Source organism: Cyanistes caeruleus, chromosome 18 (assembly GCF_971803275.1).
Source record: "Cyanistes caeruleus chromosome 18, bCyaCae1.hap1.1, whole genome shotgun sequence".
Lineage (NCBI taxonomy): Eukaryota > Metazoa > Chordata > Aves > Passeriformes > Paridae > Cyanistes > Cyanistes caeruleus.
This window is the reverse complement of record NC_141718.1, coordinates 6,759,563-6,785,335: the sequence shown is the minus strand read 5'-3', so window position 1 is coordinate 6,785,335 and position 25,773 is coordinate 6,759,563. Positions and strand designations below refer to the sequence as shown.

General features: G+C 38.9%; 1 protein-coding gene and 1 long non-coding RNA gene across 9 annotated transcripts in view; one reads left to right on the top strand and one right to left on the bottom strand.

Moving 5' to 3' along the window:
* CHFR (checkpoint with forkhead and ring finger domains) overlaps window positions 1-21,399 on the bottom strand; it is a 33,212-nt gene extending 11,813 nt beyond the window's left edge. For 3 of the 7 annotated variants that reach the window (XR_015277783.1, XR_015277785.1, XR_015277782.1), the window contains exons 1-18: window positions 21,211-21,390; window positions 20,674-20,821; window positions 18,752-18,851; window positions 13,919-14,028; window positions 12,252-12,311; window positions 11,886-12,098; window positions 10,981-11,196; window positions 10,532-10,688; window positions 10,151-10,305; window positions 9,494-9,656; window positions 8,539-8,681; window positions 7,924-8,043; window positions 7,510-7,593; window positions 6,723-6,793; window positions 6,013-6,100; window positions 5,737-5,844; window positions 4,578-4,650; window positions 2,292-2,448 (exon numbers count right to left, since the gene is read on the bottom strand). Coding sequence is in view for 2 of the 7 variants with exons in the window: in XM_086856165.1 (XP_086712291.1) it covers window positions 2,406-2,448; window positions 4,578-4,650; window positions 5,737-5,844; window positions 6,013-6,100; window positions 6,723-6,793; window positions 7,510-7,593; window positions 7,924-8,043; window positions 8,539-8,681; window positions 9,494-9,656; window positions 10,151-10,305; window positions 10,532-10,688; window positions 10,981-11,196; window positions 11,886-12,098; window positions 12,252-12,311; window positions 13,919-14,028; window positions 18,752-18,851; window positions 20,674-20,809 (2,040 nt within the window). In the remaining 5 variants the exon portion in view is untranslated. The other 4 variants (XR_015277784.1, XR_015277786.1, XM_086856165.1 and 1 more) reach the window with 4 other exon arrangements.
* An 80-nt stretch (window positions 21,400-21,479) lies between these two features.
* The window catches only part of LOC147649901 (uncharacterized), a 43,160-nt gene continuing 38,866 nt past the window's right edge, over window positions 21,480-25,773 (top strand). The window contains exon 1 of one of the 2 annotated variants that reach the window (XR_015277788.1): window positions 21,480-22,638. This is a non-coding gene — a long non-coding RNA (uncharacterized LOC147649901). The remainder of the gene's footprint in view (window positions 22,639-25,773) is intronic. The other variant, XR_015277787.1, reaches the window with a different exon arrangement.

The window sequence follows — 25,773 nt, the reverse complement described above, 5'->3', positions numbered from 1 at the left end:
CTATCACCTGGTAACCATACATTTAAAAAAGGTCTAATGTAGAGTATGTAATACCCATGACAGATACTCTTACTTACTTAAGAGCATATAAAGATCAGGATTTATTCACCCTCCCCATCTGCAAGTCAATTTCTGATCTCTTCCTGGTACAATATAAATGACAAAAAAATCCCTTCATTCCATTGCACTACCGCAACCCTATATGCATAGAAAGGCAGATTAATTACCTGTGACAGGGAAAAGGAAGAGGGGTTTAAAAAAAGAATTTGAAGAACATCAACTGCACAGGTACTTTAAGATGTTAAGTACATGAGTTCTGCTGTTTGGGTTTTTTCTCCCAATTTTTTTTTTTTTTTCTTATGGCCACACAATACACCCCTACACAAACATAACTTGAGTAAATGCAAGTTACTCCTGATCAACAAAACAACTTCAGCACAAGAGGCTTGAACACTAGCACAGAGATAAGGCTGTGCTGAAAGCCCATCTGGGGTGTGGGAGTGGTGAATGAGAATGTAAAGCACATTTCTGCATATAATGTGCAAAGGCTTGATCTCCACAACTGCACTCAATTTGCTACATGCACAGCCAGAGATGAAAATGAGATCAAAACCAGCTGGGAATGGTTGTCCTGAGAAGATATAATAACCATTAAAAAAATCTAAACATAAAATACAAATACAGAAGCAACAGAACATCGTTAATAATACTAAAAGACAGAAACACGCTGTTGTTGTTAAAAGAAGCTTCAAGTAATATTCCAGATCCAATTTCAATCCTACTCACAGGAGAAAATGCCCAGAGATTAGGAAGAGAAGTCCACACCAAAGTGTATTTTTAATAGCATAAGGGCATGGTCAACAGACCTATCCTTGCAACAGCTATTTTCAAAAATAAAAAATCTAAACAGAAAGACATCATTCTAATTAGCATTCATATTAAGCTGTGCATTACTGGAAATAGTTGTTTAATTCACTGCAACCAGTAGACACGATGTGCTGCATCATTTGTGCTCCATTATATCACAAGATACCGTGTGTACACTTTTTAACACCCAAGTATAAACCCTGCTCATAAAATAAGGCGTACTTAAAAACAACATGGTCTCTACAGAGGTAACTTTGTATGCTTTCTTCTCATTCTGCTTCAGTCTTCCAGGTATGATGAAAACAAAATTGGTCCCAGTCGAGGTTTGTCAACATTAGCCACCACATTATGATGAAACAGATTAGATCATACCAATTTGTAGGGAAGGGGGAAAGTTTGGATTTCTTTATTTTTAATGACACTTAGGACATTTCCTGAATGAGCTCTGCAGAAGGCATGAAAATAAAATCTACATTTCCTATGTCAGTGACACCAGTGTGCCCCTTCATGATCCCTATCTCTATCCCTAATCAGAAATGTTTCCATATTGCTACAATTTGTCCAAACTCACTTATTTTCTGTAAGATTGTTCCTCTCAGTAAAGCCACTAGATTCTGTTCTAAATGATGGCTTTTTCTACATTTTCACCAGTGTATGCATGCTAGGGAACAGCTGCATTGCAGAGGTACATATTTAGCACATGGTATCGAACCAGAAAAGAAATACAAAAAAGATGAACCAGTGTGTCTTACTGGCTGCTCTATGTCAAAAGCACTGTTTGGTCTTCTGATATAAAACACTATAGAAGTAATATTAGCAGAAGTCTGTTCTGCTTCAAGTATTACCCCAACTTTAAATGTGATGAACTTCAACTTTCTGTGCAATTCTTTTTGTAATTTCACGTGAATAAAAACATCAACATGTCTAAACTAAGAAAGGAAACTGTACTACCTCGACTGTAACACTGCACATACGGTAGAAGCTTTAAGTTGAAACAGCTGTTTATTGGATGGATTTTTTTTAAAAGGAATATTAATGTGGTTTCTAGCCCAAATGCAATGGGTAGCAACAAAATATTGGACTACCGCAAAATGCAGTTACAAATATACACTGACAATTTCCTTCTTAAATATTAATGGCTCTTGAAATACCCATCAGATACTTTTACAAAACTTCTCTATTTTAAGTCTAACGATTTTTCTTAGTTTCTTCACAAGTAGTGCAAATACACTCCTTATTCTTAGGTCATCCCAAGATATGGCTGGTTTTTGTGAGTGTGATTTGTGTTCTTCACTGAAGTGATACAGGGACACTGCAGTCATGAGCATGGAATGCAATGCTTGCTGGACCACCTTGGAAAAAAATCTACCTTATTCATGTACAGCTGTAAAATTCTACAAATTAAAAATCTCACATCAGCTTACCTGATGCAAAAGTTAATGATTCCCTGCTATGGGGGAACTGAGCAATCCCCTGAAACATTAAACTGTACAAGCAGTGTAACAGGTTTTTGTCCCCTCTCTACAGATTACAAGTTTTCAGTTCTTGAATCGTGTTTGCTCACAAATGTGATTGAATTTCCTAAAATAAAGAAAAACATAAGAGTATTAAAATGTAACAAAGTTCTCAGAAGTAAGGCAACAAAAGCAAGTCAGCATCTTTCACCAGGTATTTTAAATGTTAAATAGTCTAAAGCAGACCATTTACACACTAAAATCTCTTTCAGAACCTGTTTAGATTGTACTTTACTGCCATTTTACATGTAACAGGATTTTCAACATCTCTCCTGTCTAACCCTCGTTAGTTTTATTATGCACACAGAAAACCTGTTATTAAAAAGCATTCCTCTATACTTCTGCATACTTCAAACCCAGAAGGCAATTAAAACAGGAATCGGTGAATTAATTTTCCCCTGCAAGATATTAGGAACTTTCAGTAGACAGCATTACACAAGTCATTAAGAACTAGAATGAACCAGGCTAATTATACATTTCAACATAAACACATTCAGTGGCTTAGAATCTTCTGGAAAGAAAAAGTTTATCTCAGCCTGTATTATGTAAGTTTTATGGGTATGGCAAACCTGTCTTCATGGATTAAACAAAAAACACAATTTAGTACCAAGCACTTTTTCCCACTTTTCAAAAACATTTCACTGTTCATTCCTTGTTTTTCTCTTGCTTGGGCCATGTGGTCCCTGACAAACAACTGAAACAGAAGTTGGGGTGTTGAGCGTGTCACTACATGAGGAGGAAATGGTGCAAAGGAGACCCTCAATTTCCCCCTCAACTGGATTAGATCAAAGATCAGAAAAACCTTGTTCACATAATCTAACTATTTAGCAGAACAATTTAGCTCAATTGTAAAAAATAAAAAATTATCTGGACATAAAGGAGTGGTATGACAGGATTGTTTGCTTTCATGATTTTAGGAACTAAGAGTAGCAGCCAGTAAAGTTCTAGGAAGGATTAAAGCTTGGGGCAAAGAAAAAAAAAAAAAAAAGAAAAAAAGAAAAAAAGAAAGAAGGAAAAAAAAGGAAAAAACCCCTGAGTCATTTTTATTCTAGATGAAATTACCCACAACGTGAACAAAGATGACTGGTGAGTACTTTGATACTGAATTAACACTAACATTTCAAAACAAAATCTCCTCTGGGAACACAGACAGTCCTATAATGTGAAGTTACAGATAGCAGTGGTACTTCAAATTACATCTGCAACTTAAATCCAAAATTATTTTTGAAAGCTATTTGGTAAAACCCTTGAATTTGTAAGAGACTGCAGATGAATATTTTACAAGTCTGTCTTATGATCTGCTTGCCTGAGCTGCACAGACTGGTTATTTTCAACCCACAGTACCTGAAATATTAAAGGAATTATGCTAAGCGTGTATGTACATTGCAACATTAGAAAGATACTGCAGAATCTACTATTCATTAAGGCAATTTCTCAATAAGGGGTAACAGCTCCTCTATCTTAAATTACACTGAGAATTTAGAGAATTATTCATAAGGCAAGAAGGATTTTTCAACCCTCCCTAAAACCAGTTAGATCCTAGGGGGAGAAAATTTTTGTTTTGTTTTATGAGCTTTTAATATCTGTCTTACTAGATGTGCATTGTTTCATAAGAATAAAACTGCACTGGTCATCAGAGGTCTTAATATGTTTATTCAAGAAGTTTGATTTACTTTGGAAGGACATTTCTCATAAATGACCAGATACCAGGAGTCCAAGGCTGGTATTAAAACTTTTGACAAGATTAATCTCTTTTCAGCCTCAAATTTCATTTTTGAGGCATGCCAGATTCCTTGGGTCAGAGATGTAAGACCTAGAAACTCCTCAGGAACCTGCTGTGGCTTATATTACATTCTCCAAGCTCCTGTTGCTAATTATTCCCACCAATTGATCCCTTCAATGGAAGCTGCACTTCACTGAAAGAATCCTTCCACCCCAGTGGGTAGAAAAACAGACTCAAGAAGTGTCAGCCATGGGTTACATCAACTTACAAGTGCTGGCAGTGCTCTTGACATGCACAGAGGGCTCATTTCAAAGTTGTGTTAAAAACAAAAATGATAAAATATCCCCAGTGCTCACCCAACCCTGCTTTATGCTGCAAGTTCTGGCACCTCAAAGGTTGTTTTTTAGATTGTTGTTGGTTTGATTTTTTTAAGGAACACAGAGAAAAACCACCTTCTAAAGTGTACAACTTACATGGCGTGATGTGCTTTGACCTGAGTTCGACAGTTGCGTCCCCAGTAGCAATCAGGACGTGACGTGACAGTCACTACAAGAAGAGCAAATTAAATGTTACATTTATTACAGAAGTCATTAAAGGTGACACAGATTATTAAGCCACTGCTAATGGTGGTTACTCATCAGAAACAAGGCATGCTTGGCAAGAAATGACTGTAGAACTATATTGTTTCACCTTTCTGGAAACAAAAGCAAACACACTGTGAAGGACAAAAAACTAGTTTTTAATGTTAATTAATTTTTTAATTTAATTTCATTTTAATGCAGACTTATGATGAAAGTATTTGATTCTCAGTGCTATCAACTGAAGTTTTACCATTTAGTTTAATAGAGATGGACTTGATTAGACACTCAGCATCTGTCTAGAGGTTTTTCCATACAAAAGGAAAATGAATAATTTGGGTAGAGTTTACTGCTTTCCCCCACCTTCACATAGATTTCAACTCAGCTGTCCAGCAGCTGAACTGAAAAGCAATGCTAAGGGCAAACCAGGTACACAATTTTTGCTCACTATGCACAGCAGCACAAGCAGAATTCTCAACAGCTTAAGACTGGGAAGCTGTTGCTAACAGCAAGAGCTAAATTGGCAGAAGTAATATTTAAAAGAAAACTATTGGAACAGCTTCTGTTCCAAACAAATTTAGGTCTGAAGGAGGCACAGTTGCTTCCATCCTATTTTATACTAAAAATGTAAATGCAAAGATTTAGAATCAGTTCATGAAAGCATTCTTGCTCCTAGTTGAAAGCTGGTAAAGTGTTAAATTGTTCAGAAGATGCATCATTTTATGTATTTAAATCGGAAAATAAATCTAATTACAGCAATTAGCTCCTGTTGACTATATTCTGTTTTACTGAATTCCTCTATTCACTCTGCAGATATACTTATTCTACAGATGACAAATGATACTGAAAGAAAAAGTTCCGTTAGGGAGTCTGAAAATAACTATGCACGAGCTTAACAGCTGACAAGCTAAGCAAGGAGCACAAGACATTAGCCCTGCAACAAGATTTGCACTGGGCTACATGAAAGTGCCAAAAGAACACCGATACAAAGGTAAAGCCGATGTTAACTCTTTAAATTACTTTTCCCCTCCTTACTGTGCAAAACAATCCCCACCTGGCAATTCAGCAACAGGAATATTCTGCCTGTACTGGTAGGCAAGTTCTCGAAAGCTGCGAAGGCCACAACAGTAGCAAAGCACTGTGTTCCCAGTAATTCTGTAATCTGGGGAGAAAACCAGTTTGTAAAAATGTAAGGCTTAATAAATCAGATTTAACTAAAGAGCCAGGACTGCACTGGTTCTGTGCACAAAACTCCAAACTTCTTGATAACACTGCTGAGTTACATTCAGACAAGGAGTCATGCACACAGCAAACTGAACACAACACATACCTGACAACATGAAAACTCCTCTTTGAAGAGCTAAGAGACTTTCATTTAACATGTTCTTCCATGTCAGACCCCTGGATGCCAGGTAATCCTGAAAAGAGCAATTTAAGTTTAAGCTAGAAGAATCTCCAACCTTAAAGAGTAACCAGGCCATTTATTCTCAAATATTTGCAAATCTGTCAGTAACTATGTTTTCAGAATTGGTTTATGATGACTACAAGTAAAAATTAAATACATGTAACTTAATTAGCGTGATACTTACTGAAAGGTTTTATTGGTGGTCTGAATATCTTTTTTTCAGATTTCCACTTTTGCCAAAAGTTGGCAAATAGATTAATTCAAGTCACACTCTGATTTACCTCAAATCAAGATTTCATCCAGTTTGCCTAATCTAGGCAGCCCTGTTGTAGTATGGGCAAAATATTTTCCATACAAGTTAGTGTGAAGCTTAACTTGTCTGGGACAAAATATTTAACAAGCATTGCTTTCCTGGCATGTTTTTATTTAATTATTTTTCTCTTAAATAATATTTTGGATGATCTTAAATAATATTTTGGATTTTGGAGCTCATTTAATCAGTCTTTTAAAATTAAGTTCTGCAAGTGACACAATGCCGCCACTATAGTCAGCACATCACTTCCATTTCATCAGTGAGTACACATCTTAAACTTCGTACATTTGTTACTGTCACACACAACGATGTTTAAACATACCTTTAGGATATCTGATTCATAGTGGTTGTTATTCAGGACTCCATCTAAACACTTATCACCAAGATTTATTTCTAATCAGAAGAAGAAGAAGAAAAGTTACTATTTCTCACCCAAACCCCATGGCCTTCACACATTTTCTGAAGGTTCTTCTGTTTCCTGAAATAACATGCACAGGCTCATGTGAGCACCAAGTACATGACTGCATTCAACATTTGCTAATGCATGTGATTTATAGCTTCTAGTGGCAAAGACAAGATACTGAGATCCTAAAATTTCAGCATCAGTCCACAAACACTATCAAGCTGCACAAACTACCAGTGACAGTAAAGCACATTCCATTATCTCCAAACTGCAGCCAAGCCATTCCAACTATTCTATTTTTTTTTTAAATGTCAAAAAACCTTGAGTTTCAGAAGTCTGCATGTTTAAGAGGGCAAGGATCTTTTCTAATCCATTACCATGGATGCAGCAGTGCTCCTGCACTGGCTTGTATGATTCTCTTACTAGACTGAAACACACCATGGTTTTTTATATTGGAAAGAATTCTGCTCAGCAAATGTAGTTTCTAAGCCCAATATTCTATGACAACAGAAAGTTAAATCCTCTCAATGTTAAGACACATGCCACTTCAATTTTATGTATTTGTGATGTAAGGACACAGACCTTGCTTCTTTCTGCATGGCTGTGCCACAAAGTAATCTATGTCTCTTAAATTACATAAAGATCAAGACAGACAGACATTATTGTAAAGTGAGCAGGCTGATAAAAAAAAATTACTGCACAATACCACAGAATGGTGCCAAGCAGCCAAAACACGCCATGCGAGTGCAGCCCCAGTACAAGTGACAGAAGGGCTGCAGACAAACTGTGCCTGTAAAATAACAAAGAAAACCCCTGTAAGGACCTGAACACAACAAAACTCAACAGTTACCATTCTCAGAAATCAGTAACAACAGAGCCTTAATAAACTTAGTTTAAGAAAGGTACAACTTTCTCATTTAAAATACATTCTTTAAAGGAACAATTCTATAAAGGAAGATTCCTTCATGCTGTCACTATAAGAGTCCAAATAAAGAAGATTCCTATAAAAAACAGTCCTCCCTATTTTTTCCTTTATTCCTATAAAAAACAGTAAATTAAAGTTTAATAATAAATAAGGAAAGAGCTAGTTCTGTAGAAAATAAAATAAAAATGTACACACATTGCTGAGGAGCAACATGAGGATTCTGCTCACGCTCTGCTCTTCGGTCAGGCATTGGCTGAAAGCAGCAGGTGCATATTACATGACTTCCTTGAGCAGGACACACATATTCCTGAACAGCTGGATGAGTTAAAAAGTGAAAAGAAAAAAAAAAATTGAACAATTTACACAGTTGCATTCTGGATGAGGAATCTCAGTGAATATTAACAACAAAAAAATCATGAAGTAACAAGCAAGCTTTTTACAAAGACTCTAGGAAACAGCAGAAAACTGGCATTCAGGCTTCTAAACAGCACAGGTGTGTAAAATATTTCAGTATGTAGAAAAGTTTAATAAGTTTTCAACCATCTGATCAACCTTTAGCAACCTATTTTGGACAATCACAGCCAAACATCGTATTTGCAAAGACACCAGTGTGGAGTTGCTCTCACAGTCCTGTGAGAGGGATCTTGCTTAGGCCTAACTTAGTTCATTGTTGTAACACAGCTCCTTGCTTAGCTCAGAGGAGTTGGAGATGATCTTCAAGGGTCCCTTCCAGCCCCAGACAATCTGTGACTCTGCCCTGAGTGTCTGCAGTATTTTATTGCTGCACTGCTGGGCCAATGTGACACTGACCTGCAGGGAAGTTGGCAGAGGTTGATGGAGCATCTCCCAGAGCCTGCATCCCTCCTGCCTCTGTCTCCTGGCCTGTGCCAGGCACAGCTGGAACAGAATGTCTTCGGTACCCTGGGCACTGTCTGCATACTATATATGGTTGACTGAAAGAACAAAATAAAGTCATATGAAATTATACCAAACAAATGCAAATACAACTTGCATCACTATGCTAGACAAGGTTGGTCAGACTCTCAAAAGTTTAAATTTAGGATTTCCTTGTTCAGTAACAGATGGAAGTTTATGTAACTCAGTACCTTAGAGCTCTGAAGTCTGCTGTAGTTGTGACAGATAAAAACTTGGGGTTTTGTGGTATTCCTCAAGGAGTTTTAAACAAAAGGAAAGGGAAAAGAAGAGCAATGTGACAGAAAGAGAGAGGAACAAAGCTGGAATAGTTATGTACAAGAATTCTTCTGTTCCTCTAGACATTGAGCAGAAAGTGTTTGTTGTTGAAAATGAAGAGGAGGTATTTTGGCACTTGGGAATTCCCAAGTCAAGCATCAGCTGCTTTGGTACCATACACCCAGTGAAAGCAGCATTCCAGGCACATAAGCACAAACATTGCAAACACACTCATAGGATTATGGACTGCTTTATCTCCTGACAAGGTCTTAGCCAGAAACCTGTCTTATTTTTTGTTACACAATTCAACATAGAACTGTTGGTCATAAACTGAATCTTACTGGACTTCTAGGAAGTTCTAATTTTTGCTGATCACTCAAGGTTCAAAAGGATGGCCAGCAAAAATGCCAAGTTAATTACTGCCAAGAATGAACTTAATCTGAAAACACATTCTGGCAATGATCATGGAAACACTATCAGAATAGTAGCATTTGTGAAACTAGCTCAGTTTGTGGATCTGTGCGTTGAAACATAGGCACATCTAATTCAGCACACAATTTAAATGCAGGCATACCTGATATCTGAGGATTCACTGTCTACATCAGACAATTCCAGTAAATCTTCAGAACTTCCCTCCTCATCGGAAAAAGATCTCCGCACCTTAGGCTGCAACATGTCTTGAGTAATTTTGTTTCTGGCATCCATGCTCCGAACATCATCTTCATTGCGACATTTATCTGGCATGAGAACCAAATTCAAATTTCAAGAGAAAGGAACACCTCACATCCCTTATCTTCACTCTACTTTCTTAACACGTTACCATTATTGTGTTTTCATCTCCATGAGACTTGTTTTAGAATGAGAGAGTTCTAGATCATCTTACTTAAATTCCCCTCTCTATTAAGGAAGTCTACTATCAGGCAACTTAAGCTTTGTTTTCTAGAGGCCATGATCAAAGTTAATTAAATTTACATTTAAGTATATTTTATTATACTTACTATATAAGTAACAAATTAAAATGAAGCATTCTTAGCATACTCACAGTATTAAATCACTTTCCACAGGTTATTATGTCATGTTAAATGCACCTGTTTTCTGACAAGCCATGTCAGAGAAAACAGCAGGGTAATAAAACACACAGGTATTTTACAGACAACAGTGTGTATAGACATCACTTATGTCTCATGTGTGAAATCCATTGGATTCTGCCAGCAGACACTATTCAACTTGCCTGGATGCTGAATCAGATAAGCTTCAACCAAGTTGTTCAATATGTGATTTTTACAAATACGTTCTACTGGACAACGACAAGTTGGACATAGAGAAGATCTTTCCATCCATCCTGAGTAGCAGGCAGCACAAAAAGTATGCATACAAGGCTGCAGGCTGGAAAATAAATAAATGGAGTCAAAATACACATCTTTCATTTCCTTCAGATACATCCATAACACTGAAAAAACTATTTAGCATTGATTTGATTATCTAGATGGGGTAGGAAAAGGAAAATCAAGAGGGCTTATAAAATGCTGATTATCCTGACCTCCTCAAGCAGTTGTCACTGAATGTCTTGCATTATTACCACATGATTACAGCTTTTGTCACTCTTACATACCTTACACAGTCATGCAGCAGTTCTTGGCAAATAATGCAAGTTAATGTCTCTTCCATCTTATCTGGTTTCACATTTGATGTTTTTGCATCTTCAGAGCCAATTTTAATTATACATTCACTTGGAGCTGCTGGTGAAAGATTTGGACAAGTATCTTCATCTACAAAAAGACAGAAGGAGATAGTTTTTAGAGCTTTTTTTAAACTTATTTTTAGTCAAGTATTAAAAAGAACTCTGAAAGATATGCACTGATTTGCTGTTCACTGGCAACAGTCCCAAAAGAGGTTCTTGCTTTACACACTACAGCTTCTGCTACTGAAGACATTATTTTCATGGGACCAGAAATCAAGTGAGATGCAAGAAACAAGCTGAAGGATTGATGACAGCTCTTGTAATTCAGTTTGGAGGGGTGGGGGTGAGGGTTATGTTGCAGAATACTCTAGTATACTAGCCTCCTTTTAGTTTCTTCTTAGCAGGTTCCAAACCTTCCTCCTCCCCTGTTCTTTGAGGATCTGATTCTGCATTTTCTTTGTCAGTGATTTCTGAAGTGATTGCAGAAGCTTCAGCATTCACATCCAGCTTTTCATGCTTGTCATGCAGTGCTCCTACACACATGGATTCTAAGATGGGGAAAGCAGGCACAGGAGTGACAACTGAGGACTGTGATCCTATAAAATAAAAACAGAAACATGAACACGGCTGCACACAGCTATGGACATGTAAAAACAAAAGGTACTCAAACCCTGATAAGGCACACACATCAATCCAAACATCAGAATAGGAAAAAGTGGAGCAGAAAAGCAAAGTCTACATAACTTACTAAACACTCTGAACCAGTCTGACTAATTGGAAGACCTGGGGGAAAACAACCTATTAGTTGTGTAACCCTACTTAAAATCCCCATTCCTCTTTCACTTGTGGAGTATTTATTCTTAAGACTATTACCCACACCAGGTCTTCCTGACAAAGATTCCAGGCAGGAGTTATGCAATACTGATCATACGTAACAGGTCGGGATCACAGCAAAGGGAAAGCTTTGTTTCCATAGGAGCCAGTGAGGTCCCAATGAGCTGCTGACAAATGCATAAAGGAATTCTCACAATTCCATCACTCATCCATCAAGATTTACCCTGGCTGCTCATAGAAAGCTAAAATGCTCATATCCACCTGGTATTTTCACTAGTACTTTACAAAGCAAATTCTATACCCCAAGATAGGGGTAAGAGATCGATCTGTTTAAATTGAAAACTGGAGTAACAGTTGATAAGCTGGACTCAGTGATCCTGATGGGTCCCTTCCAACTCAGCATATTCTATGATTGTGTGAGCAAACCTTAAATACTTGACCCAAGTCTCACCAGATGTAGATGGATTATCCTGCTGAACAGATGCAGACTCAACCGGAGAGGTAGAAGAAGCATTAAAGAGGTTTGATGTAGAAGTAGATGGCTGTGGTTCCTCATAGCAAGTCTGAGTAGCTGACAGTGATGAGGTAATTTGGGTCTCATCATTACTTCTTCCTGTACTTGAGGTATCTTTGGTCACATGGCATTGGTTTTCTACATTAACTTCTACAGTTGGAAGGGGGGAAAGGAAAGAAAAATATCTGTGTGACAGTCACCACATCATGGCTTCAAAATTCCAAGGAATCAAACTCTCTCAAGAGGGTTACATTAGTCATTGGAGCTTAGCTCCTCTTCATGGATCTTGAATTACTTCCTTACCTACTGGTTCTTGAGTTGCATCATGTTTTGTGTTTAAGGATTCATAAAGATAAGCAACATCTGAAAGAGATTTAAAAATATTAATCATGCTCTTTAAACAAAAATTCCCTAAACTTAATTCCACATAAACAGCTTCTATTCACAAGTGGCTGCATCCCCAAAGTGTCTGACAATGGAAGAGGCAAATGAGGGGTCACCTCAACAGTACCACGTTAATACTCCTACTTAGGAGGCAATTAGGAGCAGCACAGCAAGATCTTTTCTTCTCAGGAAACCAGGCAGAGCAGCTTTTGTGTGACGTTTAACTTGTGCCAGCCATGGAACCAGAGGCTTAATCATTTCTTAAACCTAAAATCTGCTCTGTCAGAACAGACTGTATTTTTACTGATACTTGAATCAAAGTTCTTCAAAGAAGCTTATTATTTCTGAGCTCACTTCTCAACCTCTTCAATCAATATTATTTCATTTCTTTGTGAGATACATGAACTCTCAAAAATACAGATTAGGACATGCCATAAGTTTCAGCCAGAAACTGATTTAGAATCTATTAATAACACCAACCGGATAATATCCTTTTCAATCTTACTTCAATTTAATATTGCTCCAAAAATTCCTCTACCTTGCTACCTTTTTGTCACCTCCAACCACCTACAAGCAAATGAGACTGTCTTAGTTTGTACCAATCCTTTTTCTGATCAGAAGTTAAAATATTGTCTCCCTCAGTAGGACTTAGAATGGCCAAACAGGCATGCCAAATCTAAATTCTTCTCTGTGTTTGAAGATGGAAAAGCTGAAAATGCAAAACTGGAGGCTTGGTAATTTAACTACTTATTAAGTCAAATGGAAATCAATGATTCAGTTGATTGCCTGGAAAATTCACCCAAGTGATTCATCTAAGTAGCATCAAGTGCAATAGTGCCAACTTAGAAAGGATTTGTGAGATAAGCTATATTTTGTCTAATTGTCTATATTTTGTCTAATTGTCTATATTTTATCTGTCTGTACAGTTTATCACTGCTTCATGTAACATTTGCACCAGACAGCATAAATCTGTCTGTATATAAATTAACAGCAATTTCATAAAGGAAGTATTTCAACAGTGAGTAGGTATCTAGAATTTTTTAACTGATGTTCATATGTTTATTAATGTATGAAAATTGTAACTACATCATTGTTCCAGGTTTATCAATTCTACTTTCACTGTAGGGCTTTCCCCATCTCCTCCCCATTTTGCCTCTTCCCTCTTTAAAACAAAAAAAGCCAACGTACACACCAAAAACCCACACAAACAAAACAAAAAGCTTTTGCAGCCTTTCCTACTGACTTGTGCCAAAAACTGCTTCACTGGGATATATAAAGTATCACTAACTACCCCAGCAATTTGACTTCTAAAAGAAGCACTGGACATGTGATTAGAACCTCATTACTTACCATTCATGCATTAGTTCTACCAAAATTACTTCTAGGCACATTTAAATTTCAGACAGTTGCTCAGATTTGTCTCTGTAAAACCTGGCACATCCATGACCTCTTCTCTAGAGACTTGTTTTTAAACATATTTCTCTTTAAAACAGAACTACTCAATTTTATTATACTGATATTTCTTTTCCCTCATGACTCAAAAGAAAATGACTAAGCATGCAATTTAAAAAGTATTATTCACTTACTGTTCTCTGGCTCATTTTTTCTGTAAACAACATAGATCACATCCCCAGTTTGTAATGGGTATGTCTGCTTCTTAACCACTTTCAATTTATTAATTACTGTTCCATTAGTACTGTAAAGAGAAAGAAAAGATAACAGCATAAATGTTTTCATAATTACATGGGAAAAGGAAGGAAAAATGCAAGATGTTTTTAAAGAAGAAAAAACTATTGGCTGCCCCCCAAAGATGTGAGCAAACTAATTTTTTTTTTTTAAAAAGGAAGCCTGAAAACAAAAAATTTCCCCCAAAGAGAGAAATTCAGAGCTACTAGAGCTTCAAAGCTCATTTACAGCTACTGGTGAAGAGATGGCAGTTGACAGACAAAAGACCCCATATATTTGGCCAATGTCTCCAAATAATTAAATGACTGTTTCTGTACAATAGTCTTCACCCTTTAAGTATAAAACCTGAAAGGACAATATGAGTTCTATTCAAAAAATTCCAGGCCATGTTTTCCAATTAATACTGGGAATCTCGTAAGATGTTCTGTGACAAAGGAACGTCTCCTGTATAGTAGTCAGGGATGCTATGCAGTGTTACTATTTTTCCCCCTCCTTCAAAAAGGAAAAAACCTAAAATTGTGAGGTTACTTGGACTATTTGCAACTTGAAAGTGAGAAGTTAACAAGGTGGAAAAAAGTAATACATAATGAAAGATGAGTTGGAATGAACTATTTTGGTATTGATAAAAAATTCAATACTTGTAGAAGAAATTAAACTAGGGAAAATGAAAATGCAGAGCATTGCTGATTAATTTCTTTATCCCCTTAACTACAGGTGATGTTGTATACACAAGCTATTAATGTTTTATAACCAAGTCAAGTTATTCAGGTACTGAATAATTCCAGCTCACTTGCATTAAACATCCTTCAGGGCTGCAGAACTCTGAATTTCAGACTTCTGCCACTCAAAATCTCAGCAAACTGGTACCAAATAGGAATGAAAATATCTGCTTTTTCCCTCTCCACAAGAGCAGCTGCAAGAAATAACAGCAAAGCTGTGCTGCCACCTCCTGGAGGCACAGCCCATGCCCAGGGCACTGTGGCCTGTCCCTCACTACAGGGGATTTATTTGGAAATCAGCACCTTCCCCCTCCTCTCTTCTGACATAAAAGTATGAATTAAAAGTTCAAAAGGAAAATCAAGCCCTTTCAAAGCACTAAAGCAAGTCTTGATCAAGACATTAGTTCTTGGTCTTGCTGCTGCAGCTGCTTCCACAGTCTATGTGGTTGAATCAACTAATCCAATTTAAATGAGATACCAAAAAAAAATAGAAATGCTACTTTGAACTTTCAAGAAATGAAAAAAAACCCCAACTTTGGGTCACATTGATGAAACTTCAAGCTTCTCCTGCAAGCAAGAAATCTACTCATAGCTTGTCTTTTTCCCCTCAGGCATACAGATGTTGACTAGGCTGAAAGACATAAGCACTAAAGAACCAGAAGAACAGAGAAATCACTAAAATGATTGCCAGAGTTTAGCAATTAAGAGGAAAGACAGAATTTTAGTCAGACTGCTAAAAAAACCACCGATTTTTAACCTCATACTGATGGTAGCGATAACATATTTAAAAAGATTATGTTGAAGCAAAAATGGTATCTCCTTCAATTGCCAAATAAATAGTCAAGTTTACACCAACCTCTGAAACCTGTCAGAGCACCTTTAACAAAAAAAGAAACATCAAACTTGACCTCCACAGTTTTCCAGAAGGCATTTCCCATCTGCCCCAAGTGTTCTAGACCTTCTTTTGTAATAAATCAGCTAAATTCAAGTAACAAGACTTGTCTTTTACTGAATTTTAGCTTCTACAGGCAATTCCTAGCCCAAACATTTCACTAAACATATGGGGGAAAATGTCACAATAATGTATTTTATGAAGTAACTGTCATGACTGCCAAGTTCCAAGATTATTCTGGGGAACAATAACACAAGGTATTTTTGGAGACAGGAAAAACCCCGAAACATTACACATCTAGTAACCACTCAGGCTTGGTCTCACAAAGCAAGATGCAAAAATAGCTGTGCAAGACTGCTCATCAAATTTGCTACAGACAGCCAAATCTTTTCAGTTCTGTAGTTACACAGACTTCAGTAAGAGCTAATTAATGAATTATTTGGCACACATGGACCCAAATGAAGTAGGAATAAATGGATATCTCTTAACACAGAAAATAATAAGCTTTTCTTCAATGCATTGGTAAACTAAAGCAGTTGTATTTATCTCTCAGCCAACAACCAAAGGGAAAAAATTATTCAACAATCCCAGATAATTATATTGGTTTTTCATTTCCAATTCCAGTCTTTAGCATGAGGCTTTTAACAGATATGGTGACATTCCAGATTAATGTTGTGGTATTTTTTTAACCAGACACACATGATAAATTATGACATTTGTACATTCCTCTGATGTTACAAATTAAACTCCCCATAAAATAAGTAGAAAGTACAGTGAGAATCCCAAATATGAAGGCCATTTATCAGGACTTGGTATTGAATTGATGCCAACTGGCTGTACCATTTTTCAACGGGAGAAGAAAAACAGTACTATCAGATATAAACTGTGTTGTGAAACTATGTCACAAAAGGTTCCAATGTCACTTTTTTTAAACAGTGAATGAAAAAAATCAGGCCCTGACTCAATTACAATGTGGTTGATGGCTCCACATTTTCATTAATGAACCATAAATTCTGTTTACTTCCCAATCACACCTGCTGTGCAGAATTGATATGATTGCCTTCACTCAGAACAGGGTTACTTTTGAAGTAGATAAATGATCTATGTGTTATAAGAAACTTTCATATTCTTCCAAAAAAAATGCCAGTCTAACAATTTCTAATAATTATTTGCATCCATCCAGGAAAAGAATGTATCTTATGTTAAAGCTTCTGGGTTAACAGTTATCTGTTAAAGTGCATACAATTGTGAACACACTGTATAAAGTGAAATGAGTTTTGAATTCTGTTAAGGTACAGAATCCCTTTAAACTGTAATTCTCCACTCTTCCCATGTTCATAGACACAGTTTTGACTGGAGGGTGAGGAGAATTTAGTAGCAGAACGGACACCAGCACCAACTGCAGTTCAACCTCCAATTTACCCACAGAAAGAGACTATCTGCTTGCCTGCTTTGTCAAAGTATCAGCCTTGTCTAAACAGTTTCCTGATCTGAAACATCACTTACAACTCAGAATCTTGAAAGGAAAAGATCCTAGAAAATAACAACAAATTAAACTAGTTGTCTTTAAAATTTCTTTTTCAAAATGAAGAATCCTACAACTTCTTTTACTGGGAGAAATCCAATTGCTGCCTCCACTGTATTAGGTCAGCTTGTACAATTTGTTTTCTTTTAAGACTATAAAGCAACTACTGCATGGTTTTGAAAAAAAAAGCAAAAACATATCCCAAAAGAGGGTGAGTCTGAGTATTTTATTTTACTATTTGCTAACTCTTGGCTTTTGTTACTTCTGAAGTTTTATTTACTCAATAATTTTGAATGCTCTACACATTTTCTTTCACCTGAAAATTTTGGGTAATTCTTTCCAAAGTATATTCAAGAACTCATTATGCTATCAGAAGATAAAATGTTGGCTATCTACATATATTTGATGATATTCTTTGGATTAGACGCAACAGAGAAACAAAGTCCACTCAGTTTGACTGTCCCACTAACTGCCTCCTTCAATGCATTCCTCTTCACCAGAAAAATCTGAGCTTGACCACAGCAATGTTTCCAAATTAAGAGAAGAAAAAGCTGACCTTGCAGCATTTTTTTCTGAGCATCTGTACTGCCAACTCAAACATTCAAGAATCATCTTCTTTCAGCCTGATTTTTTGGGACTCTTCTGCTATTTGGCACAAACATTGGAAGACCAAGAAGAGTCTTCTGGAAGCAGTCACATCAAACCTGTTTTATTTCTCGATTCAGCGATTGGCAGCCACGCTTCAGTTCACAGGAGGGAGAGCACTTCAGGGATTCACTCGTTTTTAGATACACAGAAGTGTAACAGGCACAAGCAGCTCCCTGGCAATGCTCCATGGCTGCAGCCTTTCTCCTATGCTACCTTGTAACGAGCCTCAGCTTTTCATGAATATACCACGCACAAAATTAACTTCAATTTGGCTTTGCTAGTTTTCTGCTGGCTACACCTTCTACCTCAGGGGGTGGGTAAGCGGTTAAAAAAAAATAGAAAGAGGCAGGAATGTTTCTGCATCATGCACAATTTATTTAGCTTGTTCTGTCACACCAACGGTCTAAACCAATTCTGCCAGGGACAGTTTCTCAAGCTGAGATTTATAGCTACACTCTGAGACTGCCATGATAGGCAAACATGGCTTGGTTTGTTGTTTGAAACATCCTGAAATTTAGGATTATATTGGAGAATGACAACTATAAAAACCTGTCCCAGACATCCCAGCTCATCTTTTTTCCCCAAAAATTTAGCATTCCATCCCACAGCTTCTGGGAGTATAAACCCTGCAGGAATCTATCCAGGGATCTATCCTGGATATTCTGGACCTATCTCTATTTACAACCTTGAAGAAGAGAGGGAATACACCCTTAGCACGTTTGCAGATGACAACAAAGCAGGGGCACTTTGGCAGTCCAGCAGAATGTGCCCATGATGTACAAAGACAAAGAGGAAAGTTTCACATTTGAGGTTTTGAAGGATATCGTGTTGAATCCCTGTTCCAACCCAGAAGGCAATTAAATATGTTATTATGGTAGCTCAGGGTTAGTATCAAATACCTGCTGAGCTTTTGACAAAAGTCCCTCCAAGAACATTCTGAGAAACCAACCTTGTATCTTCCAATGACACTTGACCAGACTCTTCATCCACTATGATTTTACAGTGATCTCCAGACACCAACTTGTTGCCAGGGAAAGATAAGTCACAGCCTTAAAAAGAAAGATTTTCCAGCAAGCTTAAAAATACACATTACACAGTCAGATCAGCATTCTACATAGCTATAAATGCAACACAAACTGACTCATGTACATATGCAATAGTTCAAAACTCCTGCTGTCACACAGGCAACACAGCCTAGTGTGAGACACACAAACACAAGTGGTGAGATAGCCCCATGTGCTGATATAAACATTTCAACCATTTGAAGGTGTTTCAGTTCCCTTTTTTCCCCCAATCCTAGTCCTCAAAGATGGAAATCAAATCACAATTACTCTTTCTAGAGTGGTACAGAAATAAATCCACACATATCTGAAGTGCTCAGTTTAACCCCTAAAGGCACACATCTCACAGCACTCAGCTCTTTTTCCACATCATTGTGATGCTTTTTCATTGGATTTAACTTCTGTTTCATTCTGGTGTATTCGGGAGTAGTAGAATCAATAACTGATTAAAAAAAAAAAAAATTATCACTGTTCTATCTTACAGCCTTTTTGTTTCGAAACAGGAAAGTTTTCCTCATCTCTATTAACAGCGTTATATTAATGAATTATGTTAATGAAGTTGAAGAGAACCACAAATCCAAGACTAAGATTTAGGATGACAGGAGAAGTGTCATGACGATGTGATGGAAACCTTCTTACCCACAACTGAAGGGCTCTGAGAAAATCTTGTCTTTTTACTTCACTTTAACATTGAATATTCAAAGCAACACTTACTTAAACCGAAATTATAATTAACAACCATGATTCCCCTCCATCTATTCCCACTGTGGGTGAACTGATCTCAGCCTGCCCAACAACAGATCCAGAAGGAAAGCAGCAGCCACTGCCTCAAAAAAAACCAATTCTAATGCTTATGAAAAATCGTAAGTACTGTTTATAAAGTCACAATTTAGTATTCTAGTAACCATCCATCTAACTAATCCATTAGCAAACAGCTATGAAAGCAACTGAACAAGAAAGCATTCACATTTTTTTCTGCCAGACAACCTTCAGACATCGGCTTGAAGAATTTACCCACAGCTTAATGATAAGCAATTTCAATAGATATCACCAAGTGTAAATTTGCAAAACATTTTTCCTACGAGACACTATCTGCCTTTCTCATAGAGCTATAGCATCTGGTGTTTGTTCACAACTATTTACAGGAAGTGACTGATCAGCCAAACAGCTTGAACTGATGAACAGGAAACAGAAAATTAGCATTGTCAAAGCAGAGTAAAAGGAAGTTAAAACACTTCAGTCCTTTTTTCAGATACAGTAAGCATTAAAAATCCTTTAAAATAGAGGCAAGCAGTACAAGTTCTAGACTCTGAGAACAAAGCTTTCAAATCGACTCTCAGACAAACTTTCAGTACTTGTTGGCAGTCTTTATATGGCCAGAAGAATTAAGGGCTTTTATGTGGGTGTTTTCTTTTCTGTGAAGTCGAAGCATTTTGTATTGCAGTTCCAACTTAGTTTAACCACAGAAGTGAAATGAGAATGTAAACAGGACTGAAGCACAGAAACTTCTGAATCAACAATCGGTTTTCCTTATTTATATAAACTGCCACAGACTACCTAAAAGGCACATTGACTCTGAAACGTGCCCGTGCCACAAGTTGCCGAGAAAGAAAAGGTCATAAAACTACTTATTCACACAACTAAGAGGTAAATTAGGAATATGGGGCGGCCTGCCGAGCACCTCCAAGAGCTGAAAGCACCAAACATAACTAGTTTCAGTCCACCTTCCAACGCTGTAAAAGCCAGGAGGGGGGATGGCTGCTGTCCCCCGAACACCGCCCTAGGCCAGCGCAGCGCGTCCCTGTCCCACCTTTCTTCCGCCCAATGGTCCATTCTCTTTTCAGCAGCAGGACGTGCGGCTCTGCTTCATCAGCACCCAGCCGGATCAGCTTCCCCCAGGGCTGCGGCTGCTGCTGGCTCTGCTCGCCTCCTTCCGACTGCTCCATTTGGATTCACATCTGACAAAAACAAACAAAGCGACCCCAAACCCCATCATCGCACTGCACCCGGGGCGGCACAGGGTTCCCTGGCACCCCCGGGGCCGGGCCCCACGCGCCGGTGCCCCGCAGCCCCCTCGCACCCCCGAGGCTCCCCCGGCCCCGCCGTTCCCTTTTGTGTGGCGCCGCAACACCCCCCTCCCCCTCGGCCCCCCGCAGCCAGCCCACCCTCTTCCCCGCGCCCCCACCCCGCAGGGCCGCTCCCCGCCCGACGGGGACCGAGCCGGGGGAGCCAGCCGGGGCGACCTCCGTCCGTCCGCTGCCTTCCCTGGAGCGGGGCGGGGGCGGCCGGCGGGGCCCGGCGATACGGCGCCCCCGCAGCGCAGCGCGGCCCGTCCCGGCCCCCTCACCCCAGCGCCGCGGCCCGGGCGGCTCCTGTCAACAGACATTGCCCCATCAGCTGATGCGGCCGGGGCGGGCTCGCGCGCCCATTGGCAGGCGCTCAGCGGGGGGCGGGTCTTCCGCCGCCCGCCACAGAGCTGGGCCGCGCCGGCCGGAGCGCCGCCGCTTCCGGTGAGGCCGCGCCGCGCGCCGCCCGTAGGGAAAAGCGCGGCTGCGGAGGGACTGAGGCTGTGGCGACGCCCCGGCGGCCATCTTGTGTGTGGGAGAGCCCGCCGGCGGGACAGGGCGCGCGCCGCCATCTTTGTTGCGGGCAAATCAATCTCACCGTGAGGCGTGTATGCCGGCAGCCGGTGGAGGTGGTTTCAGCCGTCGCATCCACTGAAATATTGTTGTCGTTTTACTCTTGGATGTTGTGCAGTCATTGCTTCGCCAGCAGCTGCTAAATAAAGGACATAACGTGCTGTTCCAGGGCCAGGCTTTAGAAGGCAAGAAGACTGGGGCAGAATCAGTGCCCGCTGATGAGGGGGGGTCATGCAAGGATCACTGGGCAGCCCCAGTTTTGCTCAGGACACTCTTACAAACCAAAGCCTGCCACTATCGGGGGCAAGAGCAGGCGACAGAGCTTTCTGAACCTTGAGCCTCGTCACTTGTCTCTGTTATTCGCATCGACCACCTCATTTCCATGTCCTCCATTTGGTGATCCTTTCTGGAAGACAGTATCGCTACTATCCACTTGCTGATCTGCTTGTTTATACTGGTTTCGTTTCTTTTTCCTGGGACATTTGTATCACGTGCATCATAATGTTTTTAGACTAATTAGCACCCCGTATAAAGTGGCTTCTTAGCCAAACGAATTGTACAGCATCAATAACATCCTTCGAGTGACGCCTCCTTTTCTATATCATATCATCTCATATCATCATATCATATCATATCATATCATATCATATCATATCATATCATATCATCATATATTCATCTGAAGGACTCAGAACAGTTTTATGTTCACCAAAAGAGGAAGAAGAAGCTGAGCTATCCTGGGTGTCCCTGCTTCTTAAATTAGTCATCTAATATATACAGAGGCAGTGACCCCTTTTTTCGTCTTCACTTAAATGATTTTGAAGTTTGGATTAAATAAGAGAAAAAAAAGAAGAAGGAAACAAACCACTAAAATCAAGACCACTTGCAGTTCTTGGCATTGATACTCGTCTCTGGTTCACAGGCTTGAGCTCTCAGATTTGCTTTTTTACCTTTTCTGGGAGCCCTGCAGATCCCCTCAGACACAGAATTCTCACAGTAACACCAGCCTGTGCAAGACAACTGGACAGGACCACCGATAGAAGCAAAATTATTCAAATACAGCAGTGTTTGGATCTGCAGTTTTAACTGATACCTAACACAGTATTGCTCCACAGTTGCAAGTGCATAAGCCCCAGGTGAGGAAAAAAAATATAAACACACATGAGTCAAAATTGATGCATGTACTTAAGAGCTTTGTGTTATTGACCTTAGTCTATAATTCTTCCCTTAGTAATAACGGTAAAAAAAATGGTTCTTTGAGACCTGAATGTCTACATTCCTCCAAAAGGATTTGTCTGTAAAATACCCTGCTTGCTTTCAACTTTGTCCTCACTGAGGAATAGAGCCTTTTATACATTTGAAGAGAGGCACATCAATGGAAGTTACAATCACTCAAAAGCATTGTCATGGTGCTTCATTTTTATTACTGCCCATAGTGACTGGTAATTGTTATCTCTGAGTGGCAGAGGAAAATACCAGCACATGGGAGGATGCAACTAACAGCCCAACAACCAAATCTTTTGTGTAAACTGTAGCATTAGCTGAGGGAGGAAGTTGTTTTGTTATATTGTGGCATTGAGAAAACGTATTTTCCAAATATTCCTGCCAAGAGATCCCTCTGCAATCATACCAAGGAATTACTGCACCTCAGTGATAGCACAGAGCAAGCAAATGATTGGTTCAGCTCCTGCAGCTCTCCCATAGTATCCATGTAAAAAGACAGCAAGTGAAACATACAGCTAGCTTAACGAGTCCTGTGTGGATAGGAGACTCAATTAAAATTAAATTATACAACAAATTAGGTTTTAAATGCTGCACTGCTTAGCCAGCCAGACAAATAATAATTAGAGACGTACTGATCTGCTATGTGCAGTTGACTGCTGTAACTGCTCTTCATGAACACTCACCACACTTCCCTCCCAGCTCAGGGTAGTTTTATACCACATTCCAAGTAATCCATCTCTCAACAGCCCCATTTTGTACTTGTCACCCTCCTGAGCTGGGCAGAATGGAAAGGATCTCTTTCTAGAGACCACCATTCCCATCTGCTCCCTCAGTTAATGTTTGTTCAGCAATATACCTCCCCCTCTTCTTTGTTCCTAGACTCCAGCTCATTCTAGATGGAATTAGTTTTCAGGCTCTGAACTGTGTATGTACACATATATTAGGAGAAAAAAGCTACAAATATTTCTTCTTTTTTCCCTACAAGTAGTGATACACATACCAGCAGTTTGAAAATACCCCATGGTGGATTGAATGGTATAAGCTAGAAACTGTCACCTATGATACTGGTTCTAGCAAAAGAAATTTAGGACATCCTTACAAAGTGCAATATAAAAATGAGTTCACTTGAAAAGGACCTGAAGGCAGCTACTCAAATCCTACAGTAAATGTTCAAATGCATTTGTATTGTATTAATGTGAAGCTCTCTATCACCCTGTTATAGACAACATTCAGAAAGACTGGTGCTATTTAATTTTCTCCTCTATTTTTTTTTTCACTTCTGGAGAAGGCAATACCAAATTCTTAATATCAGATCTGGCCAAAGCAACTTAGAAAATATATTTCATGATTAAATTAATAACTATGTGTTCTGCATGGAAAATAAAGCATTTAAAATCATCCTAAGCCAGCAAGAGTAATATTATCCCACAGCCATCTTCAGCAGTGGTTTCCAACAGCTGGCTGCTTGTCTGTGTGTAAGGAAAAAGCCATTTCATAGTGCAAAATAAAACATACCAAGGACAGGCTTCTACTCAAGCCTTTTCCCAAATACTGATATCCCAGGTCTGCAGATAATCTATGTTCCTGCTGTGCTGTAAATGAGAATACACTATTAACATGAAGGGTTTTCCAAGTCAGGCAGCCAGCCCCAGATTTCTTCCTTATTATGTGGTAGAGAAAGGAAGGCAGCCAGAGATATAATTTGAAAAGGAAAGAAGAAAAGTGTCATGTCCATTTTCTTATGCTGTTAATCCAGACATCCATTAGTGACCACTGCTAGTGTTTGGGAGTTTCCCAGAGTTGGGAAAACCAGCATGGAATTGCTCATGAGTTACAAGGTTAAGCAGCAATGATTTTAAGTAACTCCAAAGGGAGGACTCCCTGGGAAATTCAGAGGACCTTAGAGGAAAACAAACAAAACCAACGCACCAAAATAATGCACAGGGGAGCTAATGAAGCAATGCAGTGAAGCTCCTCTCAGCAGGGACCACAGCTGAGCTTTGTTGCTGGGGGAAAAGGAGAAATGAGGAGAGGCTACTCTGTGCACAACTGGCAAACAGAGATCAAAATTAATGCAGTTGTTGTTCACACTTCCCCAGTGAGCTTCACTGGATGCAGCACCGATCAACAACACTCCCAGTTGTCTTTGAAACCACTTTGTAAATGCAGCAAGGTATTTCCCAAAGAGAGCTAATAACAATAATTTAAAAGAAACCTTATTGACATTTCTTCTTATAAAATGCTAATAACTAACTATTTTGTTACATTCAAATGGAATTTTAAAGCAGTGTAAATGCATATTTTGGCATTATTTGCACTCTTCTTCCCCCCAGGCTGGTGGGGGAAAGCAGTTCAAATTCTTGCCTTTGGCACTTTTTGGTTTCCAAACATCAAACTCTGCAGGTAGCTCACAAGCCCCATCAGATGGTCTCTTTTGTCTAATAAAAAAAAAGCAATTCCACTTGATTAGAAAAATGGAACTATTCCTAATAGCCTTAGGTTTTCCAAGGCATGAGTTTGAGGTTTTTTGTAGATCCAGACACAGCCCTACAGTAACATCTTCCCCCCTTTGCCTGTCAGGAGCCCACTCTAGCCATGAGCATATGGACATATGCTGACTCTCACTTTTCTAGGACCAGGTTCAAACAGACCTTTTTAATGGTTTTTCTTGTCATTTATAGGTGAAAGTCCAAATTTTCTTTTTGATCACGTAATTCATGATGTTTGAGAAATCTTCCAGCACTTCCCCAGTAAGTCTTAGATTGACATGTTTAGTCTAAGGAAGAAAAAAATTGCATGTATTATCTCAGGATGAAAAACTGGCTACTGAAAAATTACAACAGTATTTCTGCAAAGAATCCATAGAAAATTGGGAAAATTTACAGTCTGGTTAAGGAATTGATTGCATCAAAATTTTAAAAATATTTCTTTCCTCTCAGTGTTGTGAAACATACTTCCTCCAGGGGGTGCCAGATTAACACCACTGGAAAATAAAAATGTGTGAGTTATGCACACCAAGGACAGACCTGTCTATCCTGTATTTCAAA